Source organism: Anomalospiza imberbis, chromosome Z, assembly GCF_031753505.1.
Source record: "Anomalospiza imberbis isolate Cuckoo-Finch-1a 21T00152 chromosome Z, ASM3175350v1, whole genome shotgun sequence".
Taxonomy (NCBI): domain Eukaryota; kingdom Metazoa; phylum Chordata; class Aves; order Passeriformes; family Viduidae; genus Anomalospiza; species Anomalospiza imberbis.
The window spans coordinates 71,799,801-71,827,072 of NC_089721.1; the positions used below are offsets into that span (position 1 = coordinate 71,799,801).

Here is a 27,272-nt window from a genome sequence, read left to right on the forward strand (position 1 = left end):
GCGGGAGCTCCATCCCGCACCCTCCGCACCGCGGGGTCCCGGCCCCGTGCGGGAGCTCCCTCCCGCACCCTCCGCACCGCGGGGTCCCGGCCCCGTGCGGGAGCTCCATCCCGCACCCTCCGCACCGCGGGGGCGCGGCCGCGGGCGTGGCGGGGCCGGGGTGTGTCCAGCGTCACCGCCCCCGGGATCCGCGCGGGGCGGGCAGGGCAGCGGCGCTAGGAGGAGGAGGAGGAGGAGGAGGAAGAAGGCAGAGAGGAGAAAGAGGGGGAGGAGAGGAGGCGGCGGGACACAGCTCGGAGGCGGCGGCCGGGCCATGCTGGAGGCGCGGCGGCACCTGGCGGGCGCGCAGAGCGGGCGGGCGGCGGGACGGGCTCCGCGCCGCGCGTAGGGCGGTGGCAGCGGAGCAGCGGGGGCTGCGCTCGGCCGGGAGACACTCCGCGGGAGGGACCTGCGCATCCTCGCCGCGCCTCGCATCGCCTCACCGGGCGGAGGCACCGCCAGTGCCCGCCGCTCGCATCCCTCGGCTGAGGCGGAAAGCAGGAGCAGGAGCAGGAGGAGGAGGAGGAGGAGGAGGAGGAGGATGAGCCGCGCGGTGCTGGCCTGGCTGGCGCTCTGCGGGAGCCTGGCGGCGCCGCGCCCCGCCCGAGGTGAGGGGACGGAGGACGGCGGGGACGGACGGGGGACAGGGGTCGGGGTCGCGCCGGAGCTCCCGCAAAGTCGGAGTCCAAGTGCGCGGGGGACCGGGGAGGTGGCTCTCAGCAGGGTGCCGCTGTCTGGGATCTCATTTTCTCATTATGCAAAGGAAAGAAAAAAAAAATAATAATACTTATCTCTGCGTTTGAACTAGAAGCCGGCGGACGATCCATCCTCAGACTCTTTCTGTTTTGAAACTGTGTTTAATTAGAGGGGAAAGAAATGCCGTGAGAGATTAAATGTAATCCAGATGAGCGGCTGGGAAGATTTAATATCCGCAGAGCTGTCCCCACCGCTTTTCCCTTCCTCCCCCCACCCCTCTCCAGCCACCGGTCTTCATTGTAATTTGGAGGCTGCTAGCTCCGAGACGGAGACCCAGCAAACCGCGGAACACTTTGCAAACACGTTCGGGAGCTTGAGCATCTCGGCAGCAGCGAGCAGCTCTTGCCAGGCGACCCTTTCGCTGCCTCCCTCTAATTAGGTCTTCTGCATCCTAAAACACCCGCGGCGCCTTTTCGGGGTCTCACCCCCTTCCAAAACAGAAGAAAAAAACCCCTACCAAAACCAAAAACCCTCCCGAAGAAGAAAACACCAACCCTACCCCAGAGAGACAACTTTAGATCTCTTGGGAGTTGTCTTTATTATTTATATTAATCAGCTCTTGCAGGGGTTTACCCTCCTAACACTGAAAAGTTGTACGAGCTCGTGGTGCGAGGAGCTGATGGTGGGGCTGTGGGCACGGTCCCCCCTCCGCAGAAGGCTCGGGGGGCTGCCCGGGGCGGTGGGCGATCACTCGTTGCCCGTCCCGTCGCGTCCTGCCCACCCCGGCTGTCCCGCCCGGGCTCCCTCCGCGCTCCCGGGGAAGGCGCTGGGCTCGGCTCCGGGACCCCCGTGGGTCCCCTCCTCTTGGCCGCAGTCCCCCGAGGGGACTCGTCTCCCCTCGTCCTCTGGGAGCTGCGAGCGGCGTCCTGTGCCGCGGATGTTCTGTGTCTATGTGTGATCCAACCCGGCGTGGAGACCCCTCTATCCTCATGCTTGGTAAAACAACTGTTGTCCTAATGAGTACCAGAATATTCCCGCTGACTTTTAGACCTCTTCCCCTCATTATTAACTTTTTTTTTTTTTTCCTTTGAGGTTTCAAAATGAAACCAGTGTATCAGTAAAAACTGAATATTTTATTAGTCCTTAAATTATTCAGCACGGCGGCTTCTCAAAATCCGGTAGCATTCACCCAGTTGCAGTGAGCATGTGATAGCTTATGCAATATGTCCTTGTACCTGCAGCTAATTCCCCAAAGTCTCTTTTTTAAGCAGAAGATAACTGTGTCTGCCACAAAGCCTGGACTTGTCATAAGTGCTTTGCAATGGGCTTCCTTGGAACTTCTGATAGCTCATATCTGTGATGTTTTCTCATTAAAGTCTACAGTTCTGCCATGTTTTTAGGTAACTTCAGAACAGAGAGAACTTAATAGGTTTTCTCGCAGAAGTGAAATAGGAAGGAAAAAAATCCATTTGCTCTGTGATTGCTTGAGCTGTGATTGTTCTGTTAAAGGTTTGTCCTTGGCTCTCGAAAAGAAACAGAAGAAAATTATACTGAGTATTTTTTTGAGCTGAAATGGAGCAAAATGGTGCTTGACAAGTCTGATATAGTGGGTTAATTTTGGTGGCTGTCATAACATTTCCTTTTAATAGATCCTCTCAAAGTTGCAATGACTCTGAGCACTGTGAGCAACCAAAAGTCTTTCAAAAACAGGTTTTGAACAATGCAGAATTGGTCCCAACACATTATGATTCCATTCCCATAATGGTGGAGAATGAAAACCAGTGGAAGTGTCATCTGTGCAGGTGGCTGGTTACCACCTGCCTCTCGGGGTAAATTCCAAGTACGGATCAAAGTTAAGTCATATACTTCATTACTGACCTGCCTTTCAAGCCTACTGTTAAAGGAAAAGACCAACTGCCTTTTTTGGCGGAGCTCTGCAAAGTAATGGTGGAGGTCAAAATCCTGTTTGTTCACGATGTCTTAAAAGCACGTTTTGCTTTTACTGTTTGGAGCAAATACATAGTATGTCAGCAAGTTTGGGGTGGGGTTCTTTCTGTCTTTTTGCTGTTGTTGTTGATTTTAAGGGAGAGAGAAGGGTGATAGAGATTGAAAGGTAGTAATGGATGAAAAAGTCATCTCAATGGGAGACTGTAATTTTCTTCCTCCTGGCCAGTCTGATGAGTTTGCAATCTCATGCACTGTAACAGGAGCCTGATCTTCAGAGATGTCTTTATGTGCAAGCACATGATGAAACCAGCCTTCAAGGGTGCAGTGACTTCCAGCCCTTAGGTTGCAAGAAAGATGCAGGTGCATTTTTAATAAGCAATGCCCTTTTATACATATTTAAAAACAGCTGTAAGCTTTTACATTTGCCGCTGTTGCTGTTTCTTGGTCGAATTTGAATGCCAGGCACTCTGGTGCTTTACTGTGCGTGGACAGACAGTAACTACCAGAGTGACTACAGAGACTACTAGAGATTGTTTCAGGAGGAAGAAACACCGTGCATCCCACCCGCAGTGATACAGATTCATGAGTACCACTGTGTGGGTTTTTTAGGGTTTGTTTTTTTTTTTTTTTGTCCCCAACAGCTTTACCGTCAGTGAAGATTGGGATCAGATGAAAGGAAAGCATGATGTAAAAGTGGTGGCTGTTTTGGTTCTGAGATGCACCTCTGACCATGGTGTAAGCCGATCAACAACAGTAATGGGACTATAGGAGCACAGCAGATCAGTGCATCCCACACCGTCATGACAAATATTTTTGTAGCAGGACCTTCTGAAAAATTACCATTTGAGTTGTCTTTATAGTGAAGCTGCTCCCTGGGTTGTATCATGCTCCTCCACTTAGCTCTCTGCTGAGTTTTTGTGTATGGTTTGCCTAAAAATTATATTGACATTGCTGAAAACAGGCAAGTCTAATTCTTTATTTTATGACCGCATCCTGTCAGCCTGAGCAAAAAACTCTGGAACTTTGAAGGAAGTGTTTCAAAGATGCTGCTTTTTCTCCATTACAGTGGGAACCTTCACTCTCTCTGAGGCTTAGAAGTTTCTATAAAGCTCCTTTCTGCAGCTGGAATCAGCTGCAAGGAGCAAAAGTACTGAGAAACAAGAGAGGTAAACTGTAGCTTTGTTCTCATGTATCTATACTGAAAGGCTGAAAAGATCACAGAGGCTTTTAAAGACCAAGATTCTTCTGTTTTACTGAATGCCTTTGCATCTTTGGACAGCATCTGCTTCTGTACAAAGTGCTGACAGTGTGACCCTGCATAATGATTTTCACTGTTCTTTTAACAAATTACATTTGTATTCAAATTGATTTTCCATGACTGCTCGTATAGCCTCCAGAAAGCATATAGTGGATATACTGTTGTATTCTGTACGTGTCTGGTCAGCCTAGGACAAATTTTGATGTCAAGCCATGCACTATTATAACTGGAATTAATCGTTCTGGTCGTATTATTTGGTTTTTTCATGTGCCCAGCCTCTTTATGTCCTTATCGTTTATGTCCTTATCGTTTATGTCCTTATCGTTCATGTCTCTTTTCAAAGGACATACTTCATACAAGGTTGTGTATCAATGGCACCATAGGAGAAAGGGTCACTGTCTTATCTTCCCTCCTCCACATTTTTTCAACTACCACCCAGTTGAAAATCAGGAAGTTATCCATTCTGGAAGTTATTTCAAAAGACAATAACTTTTAATTAAGATTTTTATACCTTAAATTAGCTGTTTATGCGGCACATTCCCCTACAGCAACAGTAGCAAACTCACAGCCAGAAACCCCTTCAGCCTAAGTGAAGATACCAGGGGAAGCTGTGTTTAAGAAACTGCAAGAATCAGAGATGAATCTCTGCTATTCCCAAATTTACTGTGAGTCACAATAGGAGTTGGCGTGTTACTGTTTTCATCTTAGTCTCTTAAACGTCTCAAACTTAGGTAAGCCACAGAGCCAGGATTTCTGAAATTCTGAAAGATGGCCGGAGCTGTGTTACAAGTGAGATTAGATGTGATGAAAAAATCCTTCCCTGGGAGGGTGGGCAGGCCCTGGCACAGGGTGCCCAGAGCAGCTGGGGCTGCCCCTGGATCCCTGGCAGTGCCCGAGGCCAGGCTGGACACTGGGGCTGGGAGCAGCCTGGCACAGTGGAAGGTGTCCCTGCCATGGCAGGGCTGGCACTGTGTGACCTTTAAGGTCCCTCCCAACCCAAGCCATTTATGTGATTCTAGGATATTGAGCATCATTGCAGCATACCTGAAGCCCAGCTTGAGTTTGAATGAATGAGTTGAACAACAAACAGGTATTAATTTAAGTTTCAGAAAAGGTTCAAAGTCAAAATACAGTGAAGTCTTAGTCAGATGATGCGCTAGAAAATAAAAGATGAGTCAATGGATTCAAGTGCAAAGAAGGGTAGTAAGAACATCTGCAAAATTAAAACTTCTGGAAAATGCTGTTTTATATTGGAGTACCAAAACACATTTTGCATTTAAAGTTCAGGAGACAACCAAGGGTAAAGGAAAATTCAGCCTAAATTCAGTGTGCTGTGTCAGTCTGAGGAATAATGGGTCTAAGTTTCCCTTTTTCTAGGAAACTTGGATCTTATGTTCGAGGGAGAACAACTCGCTGTGTGTAGTGACAGCAGGGTATGGCTGACTTTCCAACAAGCTATGTAGAGGGTAGAACAGCTTTTTTGCCATTCATATTGTGGGAACAGAGCAAGGATCTGGTCCAAACCCAATACCTGCAGCTGTGGGTCTGTGTGCTCTGAAGGCAGGGATTGAATGAGCAGCCGTGTCCCAGGAATCTGGAGGCAGAGAACCTGCACCACACCTTCGTGCTTCGAGGTTTCATCAAATTTCAGTCTTGCTGGTGAAGGAATATACTTAACAAACTTGTGGGGTTTTTTATTCATTTGTTTGTGTGGCTTTTTCTTCCCTCTAATCAGCAAGCTGTGTTACCTTTCCTCACAGCGGGGGTGTTCTTCTATTTTAAGTTCCGAAAGCTGAGAAATGAAGCAGACCATAATTATCTAATAAAGTCTCTAGCTAATCCAGCCAATAACTATGTGTGTGTGTGTGCGTGTGTGTGTGAATGCGTTATCATATGAAACATACATTAAAACATCTTAATTTTGCATAATGCATAGCAGTTATGTGCAAACATGCTCCACTTTGGGTATAATTTGGGTATATCTACACTCCAGAGACCATACAGAGGAATTGCAGCCACTTATGTGCCTCACATCTGGTCTGATACTTAGAAGTTTAGGAAATGTTAGATAAGACCTAATCATCCTATGAATTCTTGATGCACAGCTCTGTATTTGAAGTAAGAATTTGTTATGTGCAAGAAAAGCACTGTCTAGGATTTTTTTGAGGTTATTGATAGCATTCCTCACTCCACACACCTTTTTAATAGGAGGCAAAAGGGGGTTTTATGGCTTGTATGTAAAAGACTTATGTCCATAAGGCTTACAGATTATCATTTATATATATATATATATTTTTTTTTTTTCCTTTGGTGAAGTTGTTTGAAAATGGGCAAGTAAATACTAACACAACCACAGAATATGCTGAGCTGAAAGGGACCCATCCAGCTCAGCTCCTGTCCCTGCACAGACACCCCAAAATCCCACCCTGTGCATCCCTGGAGCACTGTCCAAACGCACCTGGAGCTCTGGCAGCCTTGGGGAGCCATTCCCTGGGGAGCCTGGGGGGAAGAACCTTTCCCTGAGATCCATCCCAAATCCCTGGCCCAGCTCCAGCCCTTTCCTCAGGTCCTGCCAGTGTCACAGGGAGCAGGGATCAGAGCTCAGAGCTGCCCTTCCTCCTCCTCTCCCGGGGAGCCGTAACTGTGATGGGTCTGCCCTCAGCCTCCTCTTCTCCAGCTGAACGCACCCCGTGCCCTCAGCCGCTCCCGGTCCCCATGGCCCTGCTCGGCACGCTCCCTGACAGTTCTTTGAACTTTATAACCCTTTACAACCCTGCGGGGCCAGCACTGCACACCATCTTCCAGGTGAGGCTGGGGGAAGAGCCTTTTCCTGATATCCGGCCCGCACCTCTCTGACACAGCTTCAGGCCGTTCCCTGGGCCCTGTCCCTGGTCTCCACGAGCAGAGATCCGTGCCTGCCCCTCCTCTTCCCCTCATGAGGAAGCTGCAGGGCTGCGCTGAGGTCTCCCCTCAGGCTCCTCCATCTCCACAGACCCAGTGCCCTCAGCTGCTCCTCACGGAGCTTCCCCTCAAGGCCCTGCACCGTCCCCATGGCCCTCCTCTGCACACTCCCTGACAGGTTAATGCCTTTTTGACCCTGTGGTGCCAGAACTGCACACAATATTCCAGGTGAGGCCGCCCCGGCCCAGAGCAGAGCAGGACAATCCCTCCCTGGCCCGGCCGGCCATGCTGGGCCTGGTGCCCTCGGGACAGGGATGTCCCTCAGGACAGGGATGTCCCTCCTGGCTCCAGGGCACTGCCTCTGACCAGGACCCCCGTCCCTTTCCCTGGCACTGCTTCCCAGCCTCTCATTCCCCAGTCTGCCCATCCCAGGGGCACAATCCAGCGCCTTCTGTGGCTGAACCTCACACAGCTGGAGCTGGCCGCGGGCTCTCATTTGTCACGGCCTCCCTGCAGGGCCCCCCTGCTCTCGAGGGAGTCAACAGCTCCCCCCAGGTTTTTGTCATCTGTGAACTTGCTCAGGATCCAGTGCTACACCCAAGTGACTCCTGAGGATGTTGAGGAGCACAGGGGCGAGGATGGAGCCCTGCAGGATCTCTCCAGTGACGGGTTCCCAGTCTGATGTCACCCCAGCCACTGTCAGCCTTTGTGCCCAACCCATGACCCAGCTGCTCACCCATCTCACGATGTGTTTATCCAGCTGTGGGACAGAAAATTTGTCCAGAACAATCCTGTAAGAGACAGCATGGAAAGCTTTTCTGAAATCCAGAAAGATTCCATCAGCTGGTTTCCCTTGATCCACGGAGTGGGTCACCTTGAAAGGAAATCAGGTTTGAGAAGCAGGACTTTTCCCTCATGGAGACATGCTGGCTGTGAGCAATGACTTGTCCTCCAGGTGTTTTTCAATACCTCCCAGAATAATGTTCTCCATACCTTTGCCAGGCTCTGAAGTGAGTCTTACAGACCTGCTGTTTCTAGGGTCCTCCTTCTTGCTCTCCTTGAAAACCGAGAGACAATGTTTTCCAGCTTCAAGTCATCTGGGACTTCTCTGGACTCCCAAGACCACTCAGAAAGAGAGGTTTTGTGATTATATCAGCAGCTGTTTGAGGATTCTCAGATGAATCCCATCAGGCTCCATGGATTTTTAGGGATCCAGCTGGAGCAGCAGACTGGGGTTAACTAGGGTCGATCACTGTCACAGTCACGGTCCTCCAGTTCAGGGCACTGGGACCCTCTTGGTCCATCTGTGTCAAAGAAGAAGGCAAAGGATGCACTGAACACCTCAGCCTTGTCGCTGTCCCTGTCTGTGAGGTGACCATCCTCTTCCTGGAGCAGGCCAATGGTATTTTTGCACTGCCTGCTGCCAATATTCAGAAAATCTCTTTTTATTGTCCCCAACAGTTCTTGCAGCACTCTGGGAACCCAGGACATCCTTCTGGCTGCCTCAAGACCCTGGCAAGGGGGCTCAGAGACCTTGGTATGAAGTCAAAACACCTGTGCCTTCGATTTTAGCCCGTGGGAAAAACTGCCAACTCTGTATGAAGATTTACAGGTCACAAGAGTTTGAGTTAATGTAACACAGGCCGAAAAAGTAGAATTTTGGGGTTTTTTAGAGTGGGGTTCAGGAGGCAAGATCGAGGAATTTGGGTGTCTTGTCCTTCTTCTCCTTCTTGTCCTCCATCTTTCACTGTGATGGTGACACTTTTTATTGGTTTAGAGTAGAGACACACTGTCTAACAGAGGTGGTAGGTATTGGGACTTAATAGTGAATAAAGGACACATAGTTTTTAGTATAAAATGTAAACACCACCCCAGAGGGCAGACATAATGCCACGATCCGACTTGCTAGACAGAGCTTAGCAGGTCAGAGAAAGAATGTTATAGATAAGAGAAAATAAACAACATTGAGAAGCAAAACCGATGCATCTGGACTTCTTTGTCTGCGGGGCTGGGAGAAAAAGACTTTTTACAATTTCAGGGTCATCTTGACCACAGAACCCCAAGACACAGCACCAACTCCATCTGAGCCTTGGCCACGCAATTTTCTCCCTCCACCGGCAGCAGTGTCTCTGCGTTCTTCCCATGCCACCTGGCCCTGCTCACACTGGGCACACACCGTCCTTGATTGCCTTGCTTCCAAGAGAATATTCCTGTTCAGCCAAGCCATCCTTCTGCCTACGCTGTTTAAGTGGAGAATCCTGGATTATCTCAGCTCTCTCAACTGCGGCAGCAGAATGACATGTTCTGGGTTTTAGGAGTCAGGGTTTCAGGCGCGGTATTTAAAGCAGCAAGCCGAAGTGTGCAGATGACAGCAGGGAGGAGCAGCAGATGGATAAGGAGGCTCAAGAAGATCAGCGCTCTTTCAGCAGAGCCAGGGCAGGAGCTTGGCACATCCCAGCCGGAATCTGACGATGTGTGAGAAAAATGTGCTTCAGATTTGTGGTTTTTTTTGTGACCCTGGAGGCCGCAGGGGACAGGGAGGGGAGCAAAGCCTCCCCAGAGGAGGGGAGGAGGTGGGAGGTTTCAGTGTGGGATTTTTCTGCTGCCTCCTCTCCCAGGTGATGTGTGAGAGAGTGGGGTCAGATACAGAGGCATAACCCTTCCGAGGGTGCAGTTTCTGCATCAAGTGGTGGCTCTTGATTAAAGCTGATAGAGAAATTTCCTAACCCAAAGTGTTCTATCAGAATATTGCAATTCTGTTCACACAGCAGTTTAACCAGTGAACAGCCTCACTGTGGGGTGTAGCTTGCACACCTGGGACAGCACGAGCTCAGGTGACTGGTAAGTGCTTCACATTATTCATAGTGTAGAAATCCATTTGAACCCCAGAGTTTCAAATTTTTATTTTTAATGCAAAGCAGGGTGTTTTCTCAGCATTATGTAAATAATCTTCTCCCATTCTTCTTGCTCCTCACCCCCTGCAACTATTTTTTTCCTTGATTGTTTTCAATTCTAAACAACACAAGGCATTTATTTATGCATAGTTATATTATGGTCCTACTGTAGGATAAAGCTACCATTTAGGCATAGAGACCTTTTTATTCATGTCTTTGAGTACTCTCACAATAGTAACTTTTTGACAGGCCAAAAAAAAAAAAGCCCAAACCAAACATGAAAGAGATGACTGCATTGCTAATTTTTAGCTGCAGCAATTTTATTTGCTGAGCTTCTGTGTAGGGAGGCTGAAAAAAATCTCTGCAAAATCTGCTTTTTTTCCCTGTCATTGTCAAGATGCTGTGTCAACCTGCATAATTATGGAGAGCTGTGACAGCAGAGCATAAATAACAGTAATTTCTGGCATCTGATTACCCGTGTCTTAGGTTTCTGCAACAGTGAATCTACAACAGATCATCCAAGAAACACTTACAGATAAGACTTGCATGTGCCAAGCAGAGGCACGAGAAATAGGAAAAAAAATTAAAATAAATTAGATTTATTTTATGTTTAGCATTTGTTTACATCTTTCAGTCTGTCTCTCCCTCATGCAGGATAGCTTCTATCACTGCTGGGTGTTACTACAGACAATCAGCCCCAGAAATCCAAGTTTCCTTCCTGATTACTCTGTATCACAGTTCTTTAGACCATCCTGCTTTAATTTGTTTGCCAGGGTTTTTTTTTTCTTGGGGATTTTTAACTCCTTTTCCAGCTCAGGCTTTTGAAGTAGAGATGGAGAAACTATTACATGCAATGTAAGTTGTCAGATTCCTTCTTTGTGTGAGGAATTGCATGGGATTGCTTTGCAAGGTCTTTTCTAGGTTAAAAACTAAGACCCACTAGCTGATTGCTTTCAGATACCATTCCAGAACTATTTTAAAACCATGCAGTGCTATTTATTTGAACAATTTTAAGGGAAGATTAGCTTGATACTGTGAATAATGTACAGTATAAATGGGGAAATGATGTGCTGTTGTCATGGGAAGCAACTGAAATGACCTAGTAGCTCCCTTCTTTGGTGCATGCTATATATGTTTCTTTAATGATGCTTTTGTGTAATTTCTTTAATGTCTTTTTTTATGCTTTACCTTCAGACCTTGTACAGAATGATGCACTCCCTAGAGATAGCCTTTCAGAACAAAGATCAACCTCTTTGATAAGGACTTTCATTTTCTTGGGTGTGATCAAGCCCATCCTATTCTGACTCCTTGGCTTTCTTCACCAGGCTTCTCTTCAACCTGGTATCCTTAATCAGGGAGATAACTTTTTTCATAAATTTCTCTTAGAAATGCTGCATATTTGTACTGTGGCACAGTTACAAAAATGCTCTGGTTCCTTCCTAGGGTGGTTTTACTTAACTCTTACTCCAAATGTGGGTCTTGTGGTTCAACCTGCCACTAAAGTCATAAGAAAAAAAAAAAAAGGTAATTGAAGCAATGTCAGGCATAGCTGGGAAAGTAGTGTCAGTGTATCTTTTCTTTTGTGAAATCCATCGGGGAAGAAAAAAAAAATCAAAGCAACATTCTGAACAAGAGCTCGGAAATCAGCTGGAATAAAGTGTGATTGACTATATATATTGACTTAATGTTAGTACCATATCTATATTGGTTCACACAGCAAGAGCAGTGATTGCTCCAGTGTGCCTCAATATCTTTCAGCATAGATGAATAATTACATAAAAACGTGGATTTAAAACCACACAGTTATAGAGTAGTGAAATGGTTTGGGTTGGGCAGGGATCTTAAAGCCCATCCAGTGCCACCCCGGCCATGGCAGGGACACCTTCCACTGCGCCAGGCTGCTCCCAGCCCCAGTGTCCAGCCTGGCCTTGGGCACTGCCAGGGATCCAGGGGCAGCCCCAGCTGCTCTGGGCACCCTGTGCCAGGGCCTGCCCAACCTCACAGGGAAGAATTTCCTCCTAATAATTAATGTAAATATAAATACTCTCTGTCAGCCTGCTGAGTGTGAGTAAAAGTGGAGCACTAAGAGGTGCAGCTCCAACGTGTGGGCCAGAGCAGTTTAGTCAGGGAGGGGTGAAACAAGTATCTGCTCTGTAGGAAACTTCCCAAGCCTCCAAAGTTTTTTTTTTTTTTTTTGTGTTTTTTTTTTTTTTTTACTGCAAGACAGAGCTGAGACGAGCAACTCTGTAAGATCTGATCATTTGGCCAAAGCCCATCTAATTTCTCTGCCACTGGCTTTTCAGTAATTCCAGCACGGGTGGTGGTCTTACGCAGAACAGTAAAATTCTCTGGCAGTTTGCCTTCTTGGGATGGCTTAAAGCAGGAGCAGGCCAGTCCCAGTGATCGTGTAAGGAAGGGATATGGGGACAAGGAAGGAGAAGCAAGTGTCATGGACAGGGATGTTGAACACTGGATGTGTCCTCAGCTGGTTCCTTCAGGGGTGAGTTATGGATGGTTTTCTCAGTGCCAGTTTGACACATTTTTCTTCCCAAGAAATACATTTCTGGACCAACTCTAAGACACAGGGTGTCAGATTTCGCCCTGCCTCGAGTACAGCTGTGTATTCCTCCCTGTGGAAATGTGCAGAAGTCAGATCCATGAGCATCCCTTGCATTCCTGTCTGCTTTGCCTTGGCATGGATGAAGGCAGAGGAGCAAATTCCATATTTCCCTGGCTATCTCCCAGTCCAGTGTGGCCATCTCACTATCCTGGGGCAGATCCAGTGTTGATTAACTAGTCTATCCCAGTAAGTTATTTTGTTGAGGACAAATTACAGTGGTTTTTGTTCCCTCCTTAATTATTTTGTAGCAAGTATTTATCTTGTGGATAAAGATCGCTCCTGGGCCACGCAGAGCAGGCAAGGCCCAGAAGGTCCCCATGTGCTCTCAGTGGAAACAGGAGGAGCTGCCTGCCTTAGAAATCCTGCTCTGGCTTAATTCCAAGCAAGAAATCTGTTTTAAAACTACCAGGGAGTCAATGTGGTTCTGGGTCCTTCATTCAGAACAGCTGAAGGCTGAGAAGGAAGACAGAAAGAGAGAAAGAAGATAAAATGGGTAAAAGTATTGTATGCTTCAGATACTTCAGGAGGAAAAAAACTCTTCAAAGAATCTGAGACTCCTGACAGACTAATTTTGACCAATTAGCCTGCTGCTGGATTGTTTGGGATTTTTGAGAAACAAATTCTTGAAATTTTGTGGGTTTTTAAAAAATTTCCCATAGAAAGTAACAAACAATTAACGTTGGGTACATTGATTTCTTTTCCAGTTGATTTCTGGTTAAAGCATTATACTTGTAGAAAAATCTGAACAGAATTTTAAATTCTATCTAAACATTTTCCTTTGAGGTAGAGGAGGGAAGGAGAAATATCCCAAAACTGTACCCCAACTTCACTGGAATAAAAATCACTGGTATTTAATGATTTATTTTTTTTTTTAATCTAGAGGAGCACCATTTGCAGACCTGAATAATTGCAGAAAAAATGGTACTTTTAATGTTTTCTGAGCTTCAGGAAGCCACCCTTTCACTCCGTTAAAGCTCCAATAATAATCGTGAAGTCTTGTGTTAGCATATTTCATGGCAATCTTTTGTCCTTTGTGTCACATCAAGATTTTTCCTGTCCTTGCCACCCATCTCTTATCCTTGATGTGTCTGTACCTTCCGTCTCTGAAGTCTGAAAGCAAAGGCTGATACATCAAGTAGAAAAAGGCATCTATTTTTAAGAGAAATTATGAGTTTTGATGACTTGTGCCTCATGAAAGCCATGTTTTGGTTCTCCTGTAGTGCCAGCTCCACTGCTGCAGCCACAGCAGCTGCTTGAATCTACATCTCATTTTGTGTGTATGTGAGAGAAGTGTTGGTATACTGGAAATACGTAAGATTTTCAGAGATCTCAAAAACAGGGAATCATCTGGAAATGCTGTTTCAGGAGAACTCTCAGTTAATGTCATTCAGCGTTATTCTCACTTTATTACCATGCATGCAGGAGATTCTAATTTCTTTTTTGTTTTCAAAATGAGATGCAAGAAGCTTTTACAATTGAAATTGAAAATGCCTGGCCTGTTTACAACACGGTATATGTATCTTGTAACAGTTGGGCTAATTTTTAAAAGATTTTTATGTAGGGTCTCAGAATAAATTTTCTGTAGGAAAAACAGCTGTGGAAAGATACTGTTTTTTCTCAGCCCCATTTTCTGTTAAGATACAGAAGTAAGATTACTGAAGACTTTAGAGATAGTACATGTGTTCTTTGAAAAAGAACAGCATAAAAGGCACAAAATTGCTGTTTTAGTAGATTACAGGCTAGAATGTGTATCTGTTGAAATTGGCCTTATGGAAGGTGCTTCTTCAAAGTTGATGTAGTTTAAAAAATAAAAAAAACCCAACTTATTTTGCCTCCTACCCCTCCTTGAATCACCCCTACTCTTTGGCTTCACCCAGGTTTTATGCTTTGGGGAGCAACTTGAGGCATGGGCATCATTCCCCCAGTGACTGAGGAATTCCTGTTTCTTCAGTCTGGGTGAAAAGGGAGAGTATTTAGTCTTGATGTTCTTTAAGACATAACAGACCCCATATTCTCCTGCTGCAAATGAGGAATTTGAAGAAATTGCATCTCTCTGGAGTTTCTGGTGTGGTGCCAGGGTTGTTCTTGGGGCAGCACAGGTGTGTCCCCATATGGTCCTATCAGACCTCATGGGGAGTCTGAAAATGGCAGTGGCAGGAATTGTACAAGAATTAACTGGGAAGGAAGGTGTGTTGCTGTACTAACATGCAATTTTTTTTTTTTTGCTTTTGCCTTTTCCTAACATATCTGTAAGCACTGACACAGGACATATCTTTATCCAGTATTTACATTCTGCAAGTGTTCACCAAAAAGTGAAGAGTGGTGGTGATGTTTGTAGACAAAACAGATTTCTGCATTCAGTACAGCTGTCTCAGGCTGTCAAAAAATTGTCTGGGAATGTTCCCCTGCATTAAAAATAACTGTATAATTTATCCTTGGTATCTTGTGTAGTGACCTAGTTTGTTTATCACTAACTACCTTGAATTTTTCTGATGCATGTACTGTTGTCTGGCGGAGTAAAAAAAAAAATTTCTATATTTACTTATTTATTAATGTACTTTTGTAGAAAGAGGTGTCATCTCTTTGGCTGGATTTTTTATTTCTTCAGAACCAAGGTTTCAATGAAATCCTGATCTCTTCCCATGCACAAAGGCTTTACATGGAATTTTTCACTTTTCCTGGAACTCTTCCATTAATTGAAAGCTTTCTAATAATTCTAATAATTAGCCATGTTACAAGTTATAATGGCCAAGAACTGGAGCCAGGTGCAGCTGTAGTACACTTAGGGAGGAAATGTAGACAAAAAGCTTCACTGTGTCAAACATGATGTTATTTGAAAGTGTTTTCAGGTTTTGGATTTATATTATACCTTAGCCCACTGCTTTTCTCTGGTTTAATATTTTATTCATTTTTCTTTTTCTTTGGTTTATTTTTTTTTCTCGTTTCCCATTTTGAACTCTATTGAACCTCAGGATTTTTGATTTTTCAGTTGGTGGTTCAAAGACCAAGGGCCCTGATAGATGTTAATCCAAACTTGATGTTGAAAGTAGGTTGCTTTTCAGATTTAACTTTTTGAGAAATATGGATTTTTGTGGCTTCTCTTGATTTTAATAATACAATGACACTTCTATTGAATACAGCCAGAACAGCTTTACACTGAAGCTGCCTCTAGATTAATGTCTGCATCTTTGCCAAGGCTATTATCTATATTGCAAGCTGTCACTTTATGTCTAAACTAAATAATTAAATCTTCAGATCAGATGTACAATTTTTTATTATTGTAGACATAGTTTAGAATTCTATGGTTTCAAAGAATCTTTGAGAAAAAATAACTGTATTACAGCCTACGGGAGAGTGGGCTAAAACCTCTCTGAAATTTTTGCTTTGTTAAATTACATTCCTTGGTTTAGATTCCTGTTTTTCAGTCAAAAACAGAGGCAAAAACTGCCAGCGCACTGAAATACTTGTGGCATGCCTTAACCACTGTGAGTCTCTTTATGATCTGGTCTGGGGCCCTTAATCTGAGTTGCTTGCCAGCAATTACATAAAACATTTACCTTTTTTTTTTTTTTTTTTTTTTTTTTAAATACAAAATGGCAAGGTCACCCTTTTGCAATGTGCCAGTTGGGTACCAATATTTGTCCCCAAAATGAGCACCTCTGTCTTTCAAGTGTGGCTGTTGCAGGTGGCCGTTTACTTTTGCCAACAGCTCCAGTCCTGTGCTGTGAGACGGGAGGGAAACATAAGGGGGCACCCCCAAATGAGCTGTGGGTGGAAATGTCCATGGTGGAGGAAGCTGGAAACTCATAATTTCTGATATCACATCTCATCCCCACCTCTACTTTTGCCGCTGCAGGAGACTAAGGGAAGGGGGAAAAATGGGAAATTAATACAGTGTACCCCAGGTCAGTGAGCCAGGATGGACAGGATGGACATGATGGATTTCATCCAAGGGTGCTGGGACCTGGACAGTTCCTGTGCAGGGCGAGACATCTGTCACCTCTGGGACACCCAGCGACGGCCCTCGTGGCCAAGCAAAGGTGAATGTTGCACCCATATTCCAAAAAGTCCCACAGGTCAGCTGAAGGGGAAGCTCCAGGCTGGCCAGCCTTGCTGGGAAAACCACGGAGCTCGTTCCTGGGTGGGGATGGAGAAGGAGCCTGGGGCTGTCAGCACGGGTTAAATCCCACCTGAGCCACCCGGTGTGCTGGGGAGAGGTGACTGCAGGGCTCTGGAGAGAGCAGAGGGTGCCTGAGCCCGGGCTGGGGCAGGGGCCTGGGCACTGTCGCTGCTCCCACGTCCACGTGGACAGAGATGTCTCAGGGGAGGGACAGTGGGACTGACACAAATCCTGGTGTTCGTGCTGGGACTGAGGGCAGTAGACGATCAGTCACATCACTCTGGAGTTTTGTATCAACTGGATTCTGTCTGGGGCTTCCTTTGTTTCACATCTGCATGGGTGCCCTGAGCTAAGTAACCCTGACAGGTGACCAGGGATGCCCTCAAGGGCCACCAAGAGGGGCCATGCTGGGGAAATAAACCAAAAGGACCTGTAAAGAACAACAAATGGCAAGTCCTGCCTTTGGGAGGGAGAACCCCTGTGAGAGCACGGGATGTTTAATTTTTTGATCCCCATTTTAGGAAAGGACTGTTTAAATGGGTGTGAAGTCAGGGAGAGCATGGTGTTGTTGGGGACTGGATCTCCTGCCCTGCAAATAGAGGGACGTGTGGGACCTGGGCTGTGTCATTGCAGGGGCAGATTGAGGAGAAATCCTCAATCCTGAGTCTCTGCAGAAGAGTGAGACTGAGGAGACAGAGACAGCAGTGCGTGGCAGGAGAATCAGAGTCATTTTCTCTGTAAATATAACCCTCACTAGGGGTGAGGATGAAATCTTGTGCCCCTCATCACCCTCATTTTGAGTACCTGTGTGAGATAAAGCGTTGTTCAGTTCCATACTGCAGAACAGTCTCTCCTTTCAATGGAAAGAATAGGGTTGTATTTTATGTAGATGCTGGCAAAATAAAATCTAATACATGCAGGATGCATCTGGTGTTTTTTGGTTTTGTTTGCTCATTTACTTTGTAATTGTTGCTTATCATTAATAAAGTAAACTAAGCAACATAAAAAAAACAGGCTGTGTGTTTCAGTGTTCTGGTTTTTTTCATTTTGCAGTTTTCACTTTATAGTCTTGCAGTTGTGTTGGCTGCCAGTAAGAACCCCAAACCAAAGATTTACTTGCATTATTAAGTTTCCTTTATTTTTGTTTATGAAATCCAAGTGGAAAAATGAGTCACAATATGTAAAGACTCGTCTTGCACATTTTCCTCCCAGAGACAGTAATAGAAATGTCCAATTTCCAGATTGTGACAGAAAACCGTGGCTTTTTTCAAACACATTGGAATGAAGTTATGAGCCTGAATTTTTAAATGAATTCTGGATTTGGTACAAGAGATCTCAGATGAAAACCTCCTGCTCAGATGATGAAGTTTATAGATTTGAGATTCAGTGATCATGTGAAGAGTTTAACAACTCTGCTGAGTGTTGAAGGAAGAAGTTAAAATGAACTGGTGATTCATTTTGGTTACACTCCGAGGGAGGAACAGACATTCTCTAATAATTAATTATCTAATTTAAAGCCTCCCTATTTCTTGACTGAGGTAAAAAATGAGGCATTTTGTATAATAAAGTAGCTGATATTTAAAACTAATGGAAAGTGGTTTTATATTTTTCACAAAACCTATAGGTTCTTCAGTTCACTGGTTCTGCCTAAGGAAATCAGTTTCAAGCAAATTAGCTAGTAAAATGAATGTAGCCTGCACTGGTTTATTAAAGAAAGCAGTGTGTAAACACAGATGATCAGTAAAAACACTGCCTAAGCACAGAATGGAGAATTCTGAAATTCTCATTTTCTCATTTCTGGTGAAATTAGATTGTGATGGTCAAAGTTGGCTACAGCAATCTCCTGATATAGGTAAAAGTCAGGGGTACGGTGTGACACAGAGAGCTTTAAGGCTGGGTTCAGAGAAGATGAAAAGCGGCTCTGTTGGATCTCTTAAAAACATTTTTCCAAAGCTAAAAGGCGACATGGGAGAGAATGAAACACTAAGTGCTTTGGTGACAAATTTTCAAATACATGGAGGGTTCTGCTGGACTTTTTGTTACTGAGTAATTGATGATTCATTAAGAGATGCTTCAAAGAGCTTTGAAAACACAGAGGGGTGACATATGTGGGACGTGGTAGGAGAGAGAGAGAGAGAAAATGGAGTCACAAAAGGACATTAATGATCAAAATGAAGCAAGAGCCCTGTGCAGTGCTCTGCAACAGCAGTTGGAAAGCTACTATCCCATTTCTGGAAGCCTGAGTGAGAGATGGCAAATTAGTACAAATCCCAGCAGATGAGAACTTGGCATGATCAGCTGTGCCAGTGGCCAGGAAGAGAGGTGTCCTGGGGGAATAATTAAGAAAAAAAAATGGCATAATGTCAGCCACCTCCTCACTCTTACCCCTTGTAGACTCAAGTGGCAAACAAAATAATACTGGTCAGTGTTTCAGTGTTATTTTGTTCCATAGAAGCTGATATAATACAGGATAATTCATATAATGGCAGAAATTCAAGGTCCCTGAAGACCTGGGGGGAGTAGTTCCGTTTTAATGTGCTTCTTGGGGACAGTGAAGGTTAGGGCTCAACTCTTTGTTCTCCTTTATCCATATCTCTATCCAGAACTTCCAGTGTGTGTCAGGAAGAGCTCTTCTGTCTGCACTTTGAAGTGTGTAGGAAAAAGGGAAAAACCTTCCCTGATGAAGTTTCTAAACCAACTAGTTGAACATGTCCAGCTGGTTCTAATTTTCTAATTTTCACTGTGTGGGAGAAAAATCTGCTTTTTAACCACACTGCTAGAGCTGACGGAGAGTGAAAGATGGTCATTTGAATGAGAGGCGATGAATCTGTTACAAAGATCTTGGAGAAGAATCCAAATTATTGTAGTCCAAGTTCTAGGGCCTGTATTTCTTCACAAGATAAGGGTAAGCAGGAGAGACTCTGCTCTGAAATGAGAGATGAGGGGAAACTGGGGAAATTTCACACTCTGAGACCCAAGAGTGTGTACAGGTATTGCACTATGCTGGGCTGAGGTCTGAAAACCCCTAACCCTGCATGCTGCCATGGCCTCCTCCTTTGCAGTCATTTCCAAGGACAGGAATTTGCATGGAATTCCAGATGCCTTGGTCTGGTCTGCCCTATAATTACTCCAGTCTAATGTGGGTAATTAGGGGACTGTAAATCTTAGAACCAGTTGTGTAGTCAACTGAAAGATCATTTAAGATTTAGTTCATGAAAGTCAAAGTGCAAGTCATTTGGGGAAATAAAAGGTGAAGGAAAAAAAGTATTTTTAAACATAAGTTTCAAGTGAATTAATATGTTATATGCTATAATATTATGCAGAATGCTGGATCAGTATTGCATGCAGATCTCACCAGTCTCATTAGCCTTCAAAAAACAGTCTGGTGCATGATTTAATTGGGCAGACTTAGAAAATTATTTAATTTAGTCAATACCCACAAAAGTTTCAGATGGCCATGTGTAAAGATTCAGTGAGTTCACTGGGCACTAGAGCATGTTTCATGCAAGAAAGAGAGGAGGAAACGTGACTTCATGTTCAGCAACATTAGTCAGGTTCCAATTTATCCTGCAGGAGGAGAAGCACATCTCTGGAATGGGCTGTGATGAACAGCACATCTTGGTAGTTTGAGGCACTGGTCTGCTAACTTAGGCCACAGGGAAAGGTCATTGCTCCCCATTAGTGAAACTTGTTTGTTTTCTCTGCTTTTCCATCCTTAGAAACTTAAAAACAGACAAGCAAACAAAAGAAAAACACATACACGCAAAGTAAAAAAAAAAAAAAAAAAAAAAAAAGAGCACAGGTCCTTTGGAACATGAAAGAATCAAAGTACTTACTGGCCGTTGAGAGCATATAGGAGAATTTTTGTGAAAACAGATCTCTAATCAATTTTGTACATGTCAGAGTCAGAACCGTCCGGTGGGAAATAGGAATTGTGAGTTAATTTGATGTGGGACCCTGACTTCCATTTGTGTTCTATTTGCAGAGTCTGTGTTGCCAGAGGAAGATGAGCTGTCCCTTTTTTTCTGTAGCTCCCCTTTTCAGGGTATTTTAGTGTCTTGCCCTTAAATAGTATTTGAAAAGCTGCATCTTTTAAGACTTGTAAATAATAGAACTTTGAAAGAGTGTCTCCTTATATTATATTCCCTGTCTGCATAAACTCAAGGAAGGGTATTGTTCAAAATCTACATATTAATTTACTCAGTTCTTGAAACAGTTGAAATTATTTTCTCTTTCCTCTTTGAGATAAAAATGACCTGTCTTAAACTCTAGCTAAAAATAAACTATATTTAAATATCTGTAATTATTTTCCTGGCTTTTTTGGGAAAACCTGATGGAACATATCAGTCTTTGTGTCCTCCTTAACTTTTTACATCTCAAATTGTAAAAAGACCTTAAGTGGACACTGGACACTATTTACTCTCAGAGTAAATGTAGAATGGAAGACAGATCTTGCGCAGGTTTAATTTTTTAATTCAGTCCTGCAGGAAAAAGCAAAATGGCAGCATGTCTTTGTGGAAATAGAGATAGCAGAGTCTCAGAGGAAACGAGCCAGAGAGGTAAAAGTAACTTAAGGTTATTTATGCTTTTGTTTCCATACCCTGCTGGCAGCAGTTGCTGTTTTTAAAAGTAGCCCTGCTTGCTTCTGGTTGGGAGCCAGAATTTTGGAACATCTCTGTCTTCCACTAGCTGCGAGTCTTGTCTCAGGTTTTTGACAGAGAGCAGCACCTTAAAGGACCTGCTGCTCCTTTCTTCTGCTTTCTTTTACAGAAATGAGCTGTGCAGAGTTTGGGTACATGCAGGAAGGTATTTTCTTTTTGCCCATGTTTGCTTCCTCAAACATTTATCCAGTACCATTCATGAGCACTTGTCTACCAGGGTAACAAAACAACCATCCAAAATAAAAAACAACAAAAAAATAAGCAAACAAACAAATAAACCCCCCCAAATGAAACAAATAGACAAAAAACCCCAACCAAAAAGCCAAACAAAACCAAAAATTACCAAAACAATAAAAAAAAAAATCCAAACGTAAAAACCCAGTAGACACACACAAAAATCCCCCTGAAACTCATCCACAAGACAAAAAACCAAACCAAACCAAAACAAACCCAAACAAAACAACAAAAAAAACCTCCACAAAACCCCAAAAATTTCCACTATGTTCAAATAATTCCATGTAACCTTACAGAGAAGAGTCTGGAAATAGGTCAAATAGCTGTAGAACATCTAGAAATAGTAGAATAAAGCCAAGATGATTTTTGACTATGTTGATACTGCAAATGTATGACCAATGTTTCAGGCATCTAAAGATGATATTTACTAGCTGCATGATATTTATGGCTGCATTCCCTGTGCTTCTCATATGGATCTCTGTATGTTTGCTTTTTGCTCTTCCCATAAGGTTAAAACCAAAGGTGCTGTAATTCAAGGGCCAGGATAATTTTTTCTGTGTCATTCCAGCAAGAGTGAATTTTGATTTAGCAATAAATGACAGCAGTGATGTGGCTTGTTGTTACACTTCTTTATTTTTTAAATTATAATATACTTATTTTTAATAGTAAATTACAAAAAAAAAAAAAAAAACCCACAAAAACAAAAACAACAAAGTTGTTTTCATTTTTTAATCATGTTTCAGGCAAATTATGAGGCTACTTTTTGGAGAAAGATGGAGCAACTTTTCTTTGAGGTTATCTGTTTTTTGAGTTCCTTAATGCTATCGTGATAAAGATTCCAGGATGCTTTCTCCTGTTTCTTTTTGATATTCTGGTGGTGTTCCTCCCTGTCCAAGTCACCAAAGTCACTAAACCCAAGTAAAACCCATCAAATTGGTATAGACACATGGGATAGTTCCAAGATTAATACATGAAGGGATTGTTTCTTGATCACCAAGACCTACAGCTTTCAAATATTTGTCCTTCAAAATCAGAGGTTTTAAATACACTCCATTGATTTCAGCTGTGTTAGAGTTATTTTTAAGCCATTTCCCATATCTTTTATTCACTTCACAGCTACTGAAGTTTTTAGGAGTAAGAAAGTAAATCATGCTGATTACAGGCTTCCATTAAACAGAAATAGTAATTTTCTGCACTAGAATTACAAGTATTTTTCATTTAAAGATAATTAGATGTATATAGTGGATCAGCTTAAAATTTGCAATTAAAATGACTGAGTAATATAATAGAAGAATTTCTTGGAGCAAATGGATTTTCAGACTTCCATAACTATCTCTAGAAGGAAATGAATATATATATATAGTAAGTGTTTTCTTATAAAGGGTGAAACTGTTGCTCTTCATAAAAGTCAGAGAGCAAAGAAAAAGCAAGAATTTATATTGGGTGTGCCATAAGAATTGGGATATTTCTTGAATGTGGTGCCTAATCAAAAATTTCATTGTCTCTCCCCAAGGTCTTAATGGTTATCAAGGTTTCAAATTCAAATAATCATCAGGTAATGCAAACCCATTGAAAATTATTAATATCTGAGTGTATTTTTTCCTAAAGGTACACAGTTAAATTCCCTCTCAGATTAATGAACAAACACCCAGTCATTCCAGTATTCCCTCTGTTGGTTTTCAGATGGAAGCTGAATTTTTGGCTGCACTTCAGGAGCAGCTTATTTGATGTGACTGTACTCCGTATTCAGCAGTGATGTGGCTATCTGAAATGGGAATAATGTGTTTTTCTTTCACTAGTGTTGCCACAAGAGGATTTAAATCATCTGGCAGTATTTCAGTCCAGGGCTATTCCAGCGGGAAAACTTAAGGACAGCAGAATCATCAAAATAAGTCTAGGACAGAGAAGTCAATGGGATAAAAGGTGCAGACAATAATGGGATCATTTGAGGTATTTAAAAAGTCAAATGCTTTCTAAGTAAACACAGTCCTTAAAATGTGTAAGCTGGGTTTGGGGTTATTTTTCACTTTAACTAGTGAAAAAATTGCAACTGCGTATTACAAACATATATTTGAGGGTGAAACTAAGTCTGTTAAGAGAAAACCTGACACCAGCAAATGAGTCTATAAATAAATTTGATAGCTCTGTTCATAAGACCTCCTGCAGCACTTCCCTGTATTGCAGTGGACACCTTTCTCTTGTTTGTTAGCAGCAGGAGGTGGAACTCAAGGTTTTGCAGCTTTTAGGGGTTTTTAGAAAGACTGAGGACGTCTCAGTTGTGAAGTGTGACTGCTTATAAGCAGTAGGAATCTAATGAAATACTGGTTATCTTACTGGGACTTTCCACATAAAAACCGAAGCACTCAGACCTGGGTAACTGATAAAAATGTCCTTTCTCTGGATGAGAGCCTTATCCAGGGACTCCAGGTGTCTGCATTTGGGAATACTTCTTGTTTTGTGCTCCTTTAAGCATTTCTCATGATGAAGACCTACTTCAGGACTAGTAAACCATTTGGACAGCTCATTATACCCAGAGCAATAGATATGTACAAACCAGGCTGTGGCTCCCTGGGGTCTTTTTGGGGACTGTGAGTGCAGGTCTTTTGTGGACTGGTAACTTGGGGTCTCATTTTCAAAGCCATAAGACTCTTGGGTCTCCTTATGCAAGTTGCATCCCTTGCTCCTGGTAATTCTGCTGCATTGTGCAATTCCCAGTTTCTTCTCAGCTGCTAGACTCACCTGAGAAACTCTGGGTAGCACAGACCTGCTCTAAATGGTTCTGGGTCTGCTTTAGTAAAATCTCCCAATGGTAACAGGAAAATAACCAGGGAAGTATAATTTGCTGTCTCGTAACCAAACATAATTACCAGCATTAACTAATAACACCTGGAGAAATATTTGATTCCATTGAGCACGCTCTTTGATTTATGGGCAACATGCTTATTAATTAGCCAGTGGTATGGAAGGCTGCAAATGGTCTGTGTGGAGCAGGCCCTTTCTTAAAATGAAAAGCTGGTGTGTCATGGGAGGCTTTGAGGCAGCCAGATTTCTTGAGTTTGTTGTGTCTTTAAAAACAAACAAACAAACAAACATACAGGGGATGTGTCCAGATATACACACACAAGAAAGGATAAGACTGTGCGCTACAAAAGTTGAGAAGGAAAAGCCAAATTTCGCCCCAGTGCAGCCCTTGCTGTGAGCCCAGTACGAAGAGTCTGGACATATTTATCCCCTCTGTGTTGTCTGGTCCAGCAGTGGGTTGATGGTGCTCAGCACTGCAGTGCCAAATGCAAACTGCACATCCCTGGTGTGGGATGCAGAGAGCAAAAAAGAAACCTCACACAGGGTTGTGTCATCTGCAGAAAACATCCCAGTTTTACTCTTAGCTCAGGGCTGTGCCAGAAGGCACAGACCACTGCCAGGGTTTTGTACTTTCTGCTTTTTTGTCCCTTTTCTTCCTTTTTATCCCCCCTGGTTCATTCCCCCTCCCATCACACAAACACACACATCCTTGGCTTAGTAATGAAATGTGAAGGGTGTTTACTGGGACAGAAGGATCTGGAATAGAATCCTGGGAGGAAATTTGAAAGCTGCCCTTTGCCAAGTGCTTATAAGCCATGAATCAGCAGACAGGAGGGACTGTCATAAAAAAAGATCACCAGGCTGTTTTATCTGTGTGAAATCAGAGATGCTTGTCATGTCATCAGACAGCTGGATAATTCCTAGAGTGTCTTGCTAGGTATTGGGTACTTAGAAATCATATCACTGTATAAAATATCTAAATGGAACCATCTATTTCTGTGTGAAATTGTCTTTTATCTCGTTTGTTTTAATTGCCCAATTAGTAACAAGTAATTTTTTCCATGTTTAAAACAAACAAACAAAAAAAAAGAAATCACACTTTTTGCAGATTGGCTTCTTCATTTAGAAAAAAAGAAAAATTACTTAATCTGATAAATTCTGTCTTGAATTATTTGTTCCTTTATAGTGAAAAAATGATTTGTGTCCTTCTGAATTCACTGTCGTGTTCTTGCCCTTTCCATAATCTGATAGTCTTGGTCACCCAGGGGTTGAGATGTCAAAAAAAAGTGAGGAATTTAATAGTCTGGCTGTGCTTCTCACACAGTTCTTTGGTCTCATGTGGGAGTGTTTGAAGCGAATAAAGTAAATTCTCAGTAAAATTTTCCACTTTCGACCATGTGGGATTTCATGGGATTTTTTTTTTTAAAGATGAAAATCACTAAGTGAAATTTAATTATTCCTGTTAGTCATGTCTGAAGGAGAAACATTATTTTAGAGGTGTTAAGTAACCCAAAGTGCAAGTTAAAGTTGCTCTTGAAAGTGCAAACCCTCTAAGTATTATTGTATAGTTTATGTACAGTATTTCAGATAGTGGAAAACAGCTTGGCAGGGCTGTTTTATCTATTTTAGGGATTTTTTGTGTGCATATGGAGGGAAGTGATGGAAATGTGTGTATTTGACCACTGCATCCAGTGATAGCCTTGTGACAAATTTCTTTTAAAGGTCCTTTCTGTGCATTCTGTTTGGACAGAGAGGAATCATTCTGAGAGCTATAATTTCAGCAAAAGTACAAAACGCCTTGAGTTTGCTTTGCCATCAGTCCTTAAATTGTCAGGTTTGTGAAAACCATGCTTACAATTTTAATACACACCCCTTTTTCTCTGCTATTTTGCAGCTGGAGAGGTAACAATCAGGTCTGCTGTCCTTACCCAGATGGATTGCTTATGAGCCAAAAAAAAAAAGTAAATGTGTGCCCTTGATCAAAATCAACTGGCTCAGAGAAGACTGAGAAGGTGGAACAGGCACATGTATTTAATTAAGTTGAATGTGACATAGATAAGTTGCAGACACCTTGAATAGAGTAACTCCAGAGTTGTCTGTGATGTCAAATAGGTACTGTAGGACCTGCACTGGATATATTTCTCATTACATGGCTAATATAATTTTTTTTTCTTATTGTTATTATTATTTTGTGGTTTGCTGGTTTTGGGTGTGTTTTTCTTGCAAAGTCAACACCATTAAGACTGCTTGACAGCAGAAGTTTTGAAGGCTTTTGCTCATATAACTCCAGGTGTCAGGCTCTTTTATCTAAAGCACTGTAACATAATTTTGGATGCACACAACAAATGCAAGATTAGAGGATTCTGTTCCAAATCAGAGGTTCCCAGTTCTGAATCAAATAATGGTCTTATAGACCTGCCCCTTTTGCCAGTGTGTTTCACATCACATGAGAGAAATATGTTCCTTTCTTCACCTGACTTGGTTAAAGTGTGTACTGAGCAATAATCCAGTAGTTCCTGAGCTGAGTATTAGCAATCATTGAAAGCATATGCAAAAACCACTTCAAATTTTCAGACTGTTAAGTATGAAAAACTTACATGCAGGACTGCTTATATCAGTACTGATAAACATGGAGGGGAAGCATCAGGAAAGAACAATGGTTGAAATTCATCAGAAGGTGTTGTTGCTTTATCTATTTATTCAGGATTCCATGTTTGTGGTAAGCTGTCTAGCCCCCTGTGTGTGCCTAGATTAACTTTTAATCAGTGACCATGACTGTGTATAATCCAGGAACTCACTGGGATCTTCCAGAATCAGGTTTTTGGCATCTCTATCAGAAATACCTCATCTAATACATCCTTAGTGTGCCACCTGCCTTTTCCATTGAGTAAAACCATTATGGATCCTATGATCAATTAGATCTTTGAGCCCATAGCTCGGAGAGACCTATAAATACCTCCATGCTGAGAACTGGCTTGTTTTTCTTCTAAATGCTGTCCCATCTGTATTACAGTGCTCCCCGAGTCCACCCAATTATTCCTCTTCTGTTTCAATGTATTGACAGCATCCCTCAGCTTTGCATCAGCAGCAAGGTTGATAA

General features: G+C 43.1%; 1 protein-coding gene across 1 annotated transcript in view; it reads left to right on the forward strand.

Annotated features, from left to right (window-relative positions):
* Nucleotides 1-253: 253 nt before the first annotated feature.
* Nucleotides 254-27,272, forward strand: part of EDIL3 (EGF like repeats and discoidin domains 3) — a 234,431-nt gene continuing 207,412 nt past the window's right edge. The window contains exon 1 of the mRNA XM_068176120.1: nucleotides 254-647. Coding sequence (XP_068032221.1) covers nucleotides 581-647 — 67 coding nt within the window. The 5' untranslated portion in view covers nucleotides 254-580. The remainder of the gene's footprint in view (nucleotides 648-27,272) is intronic.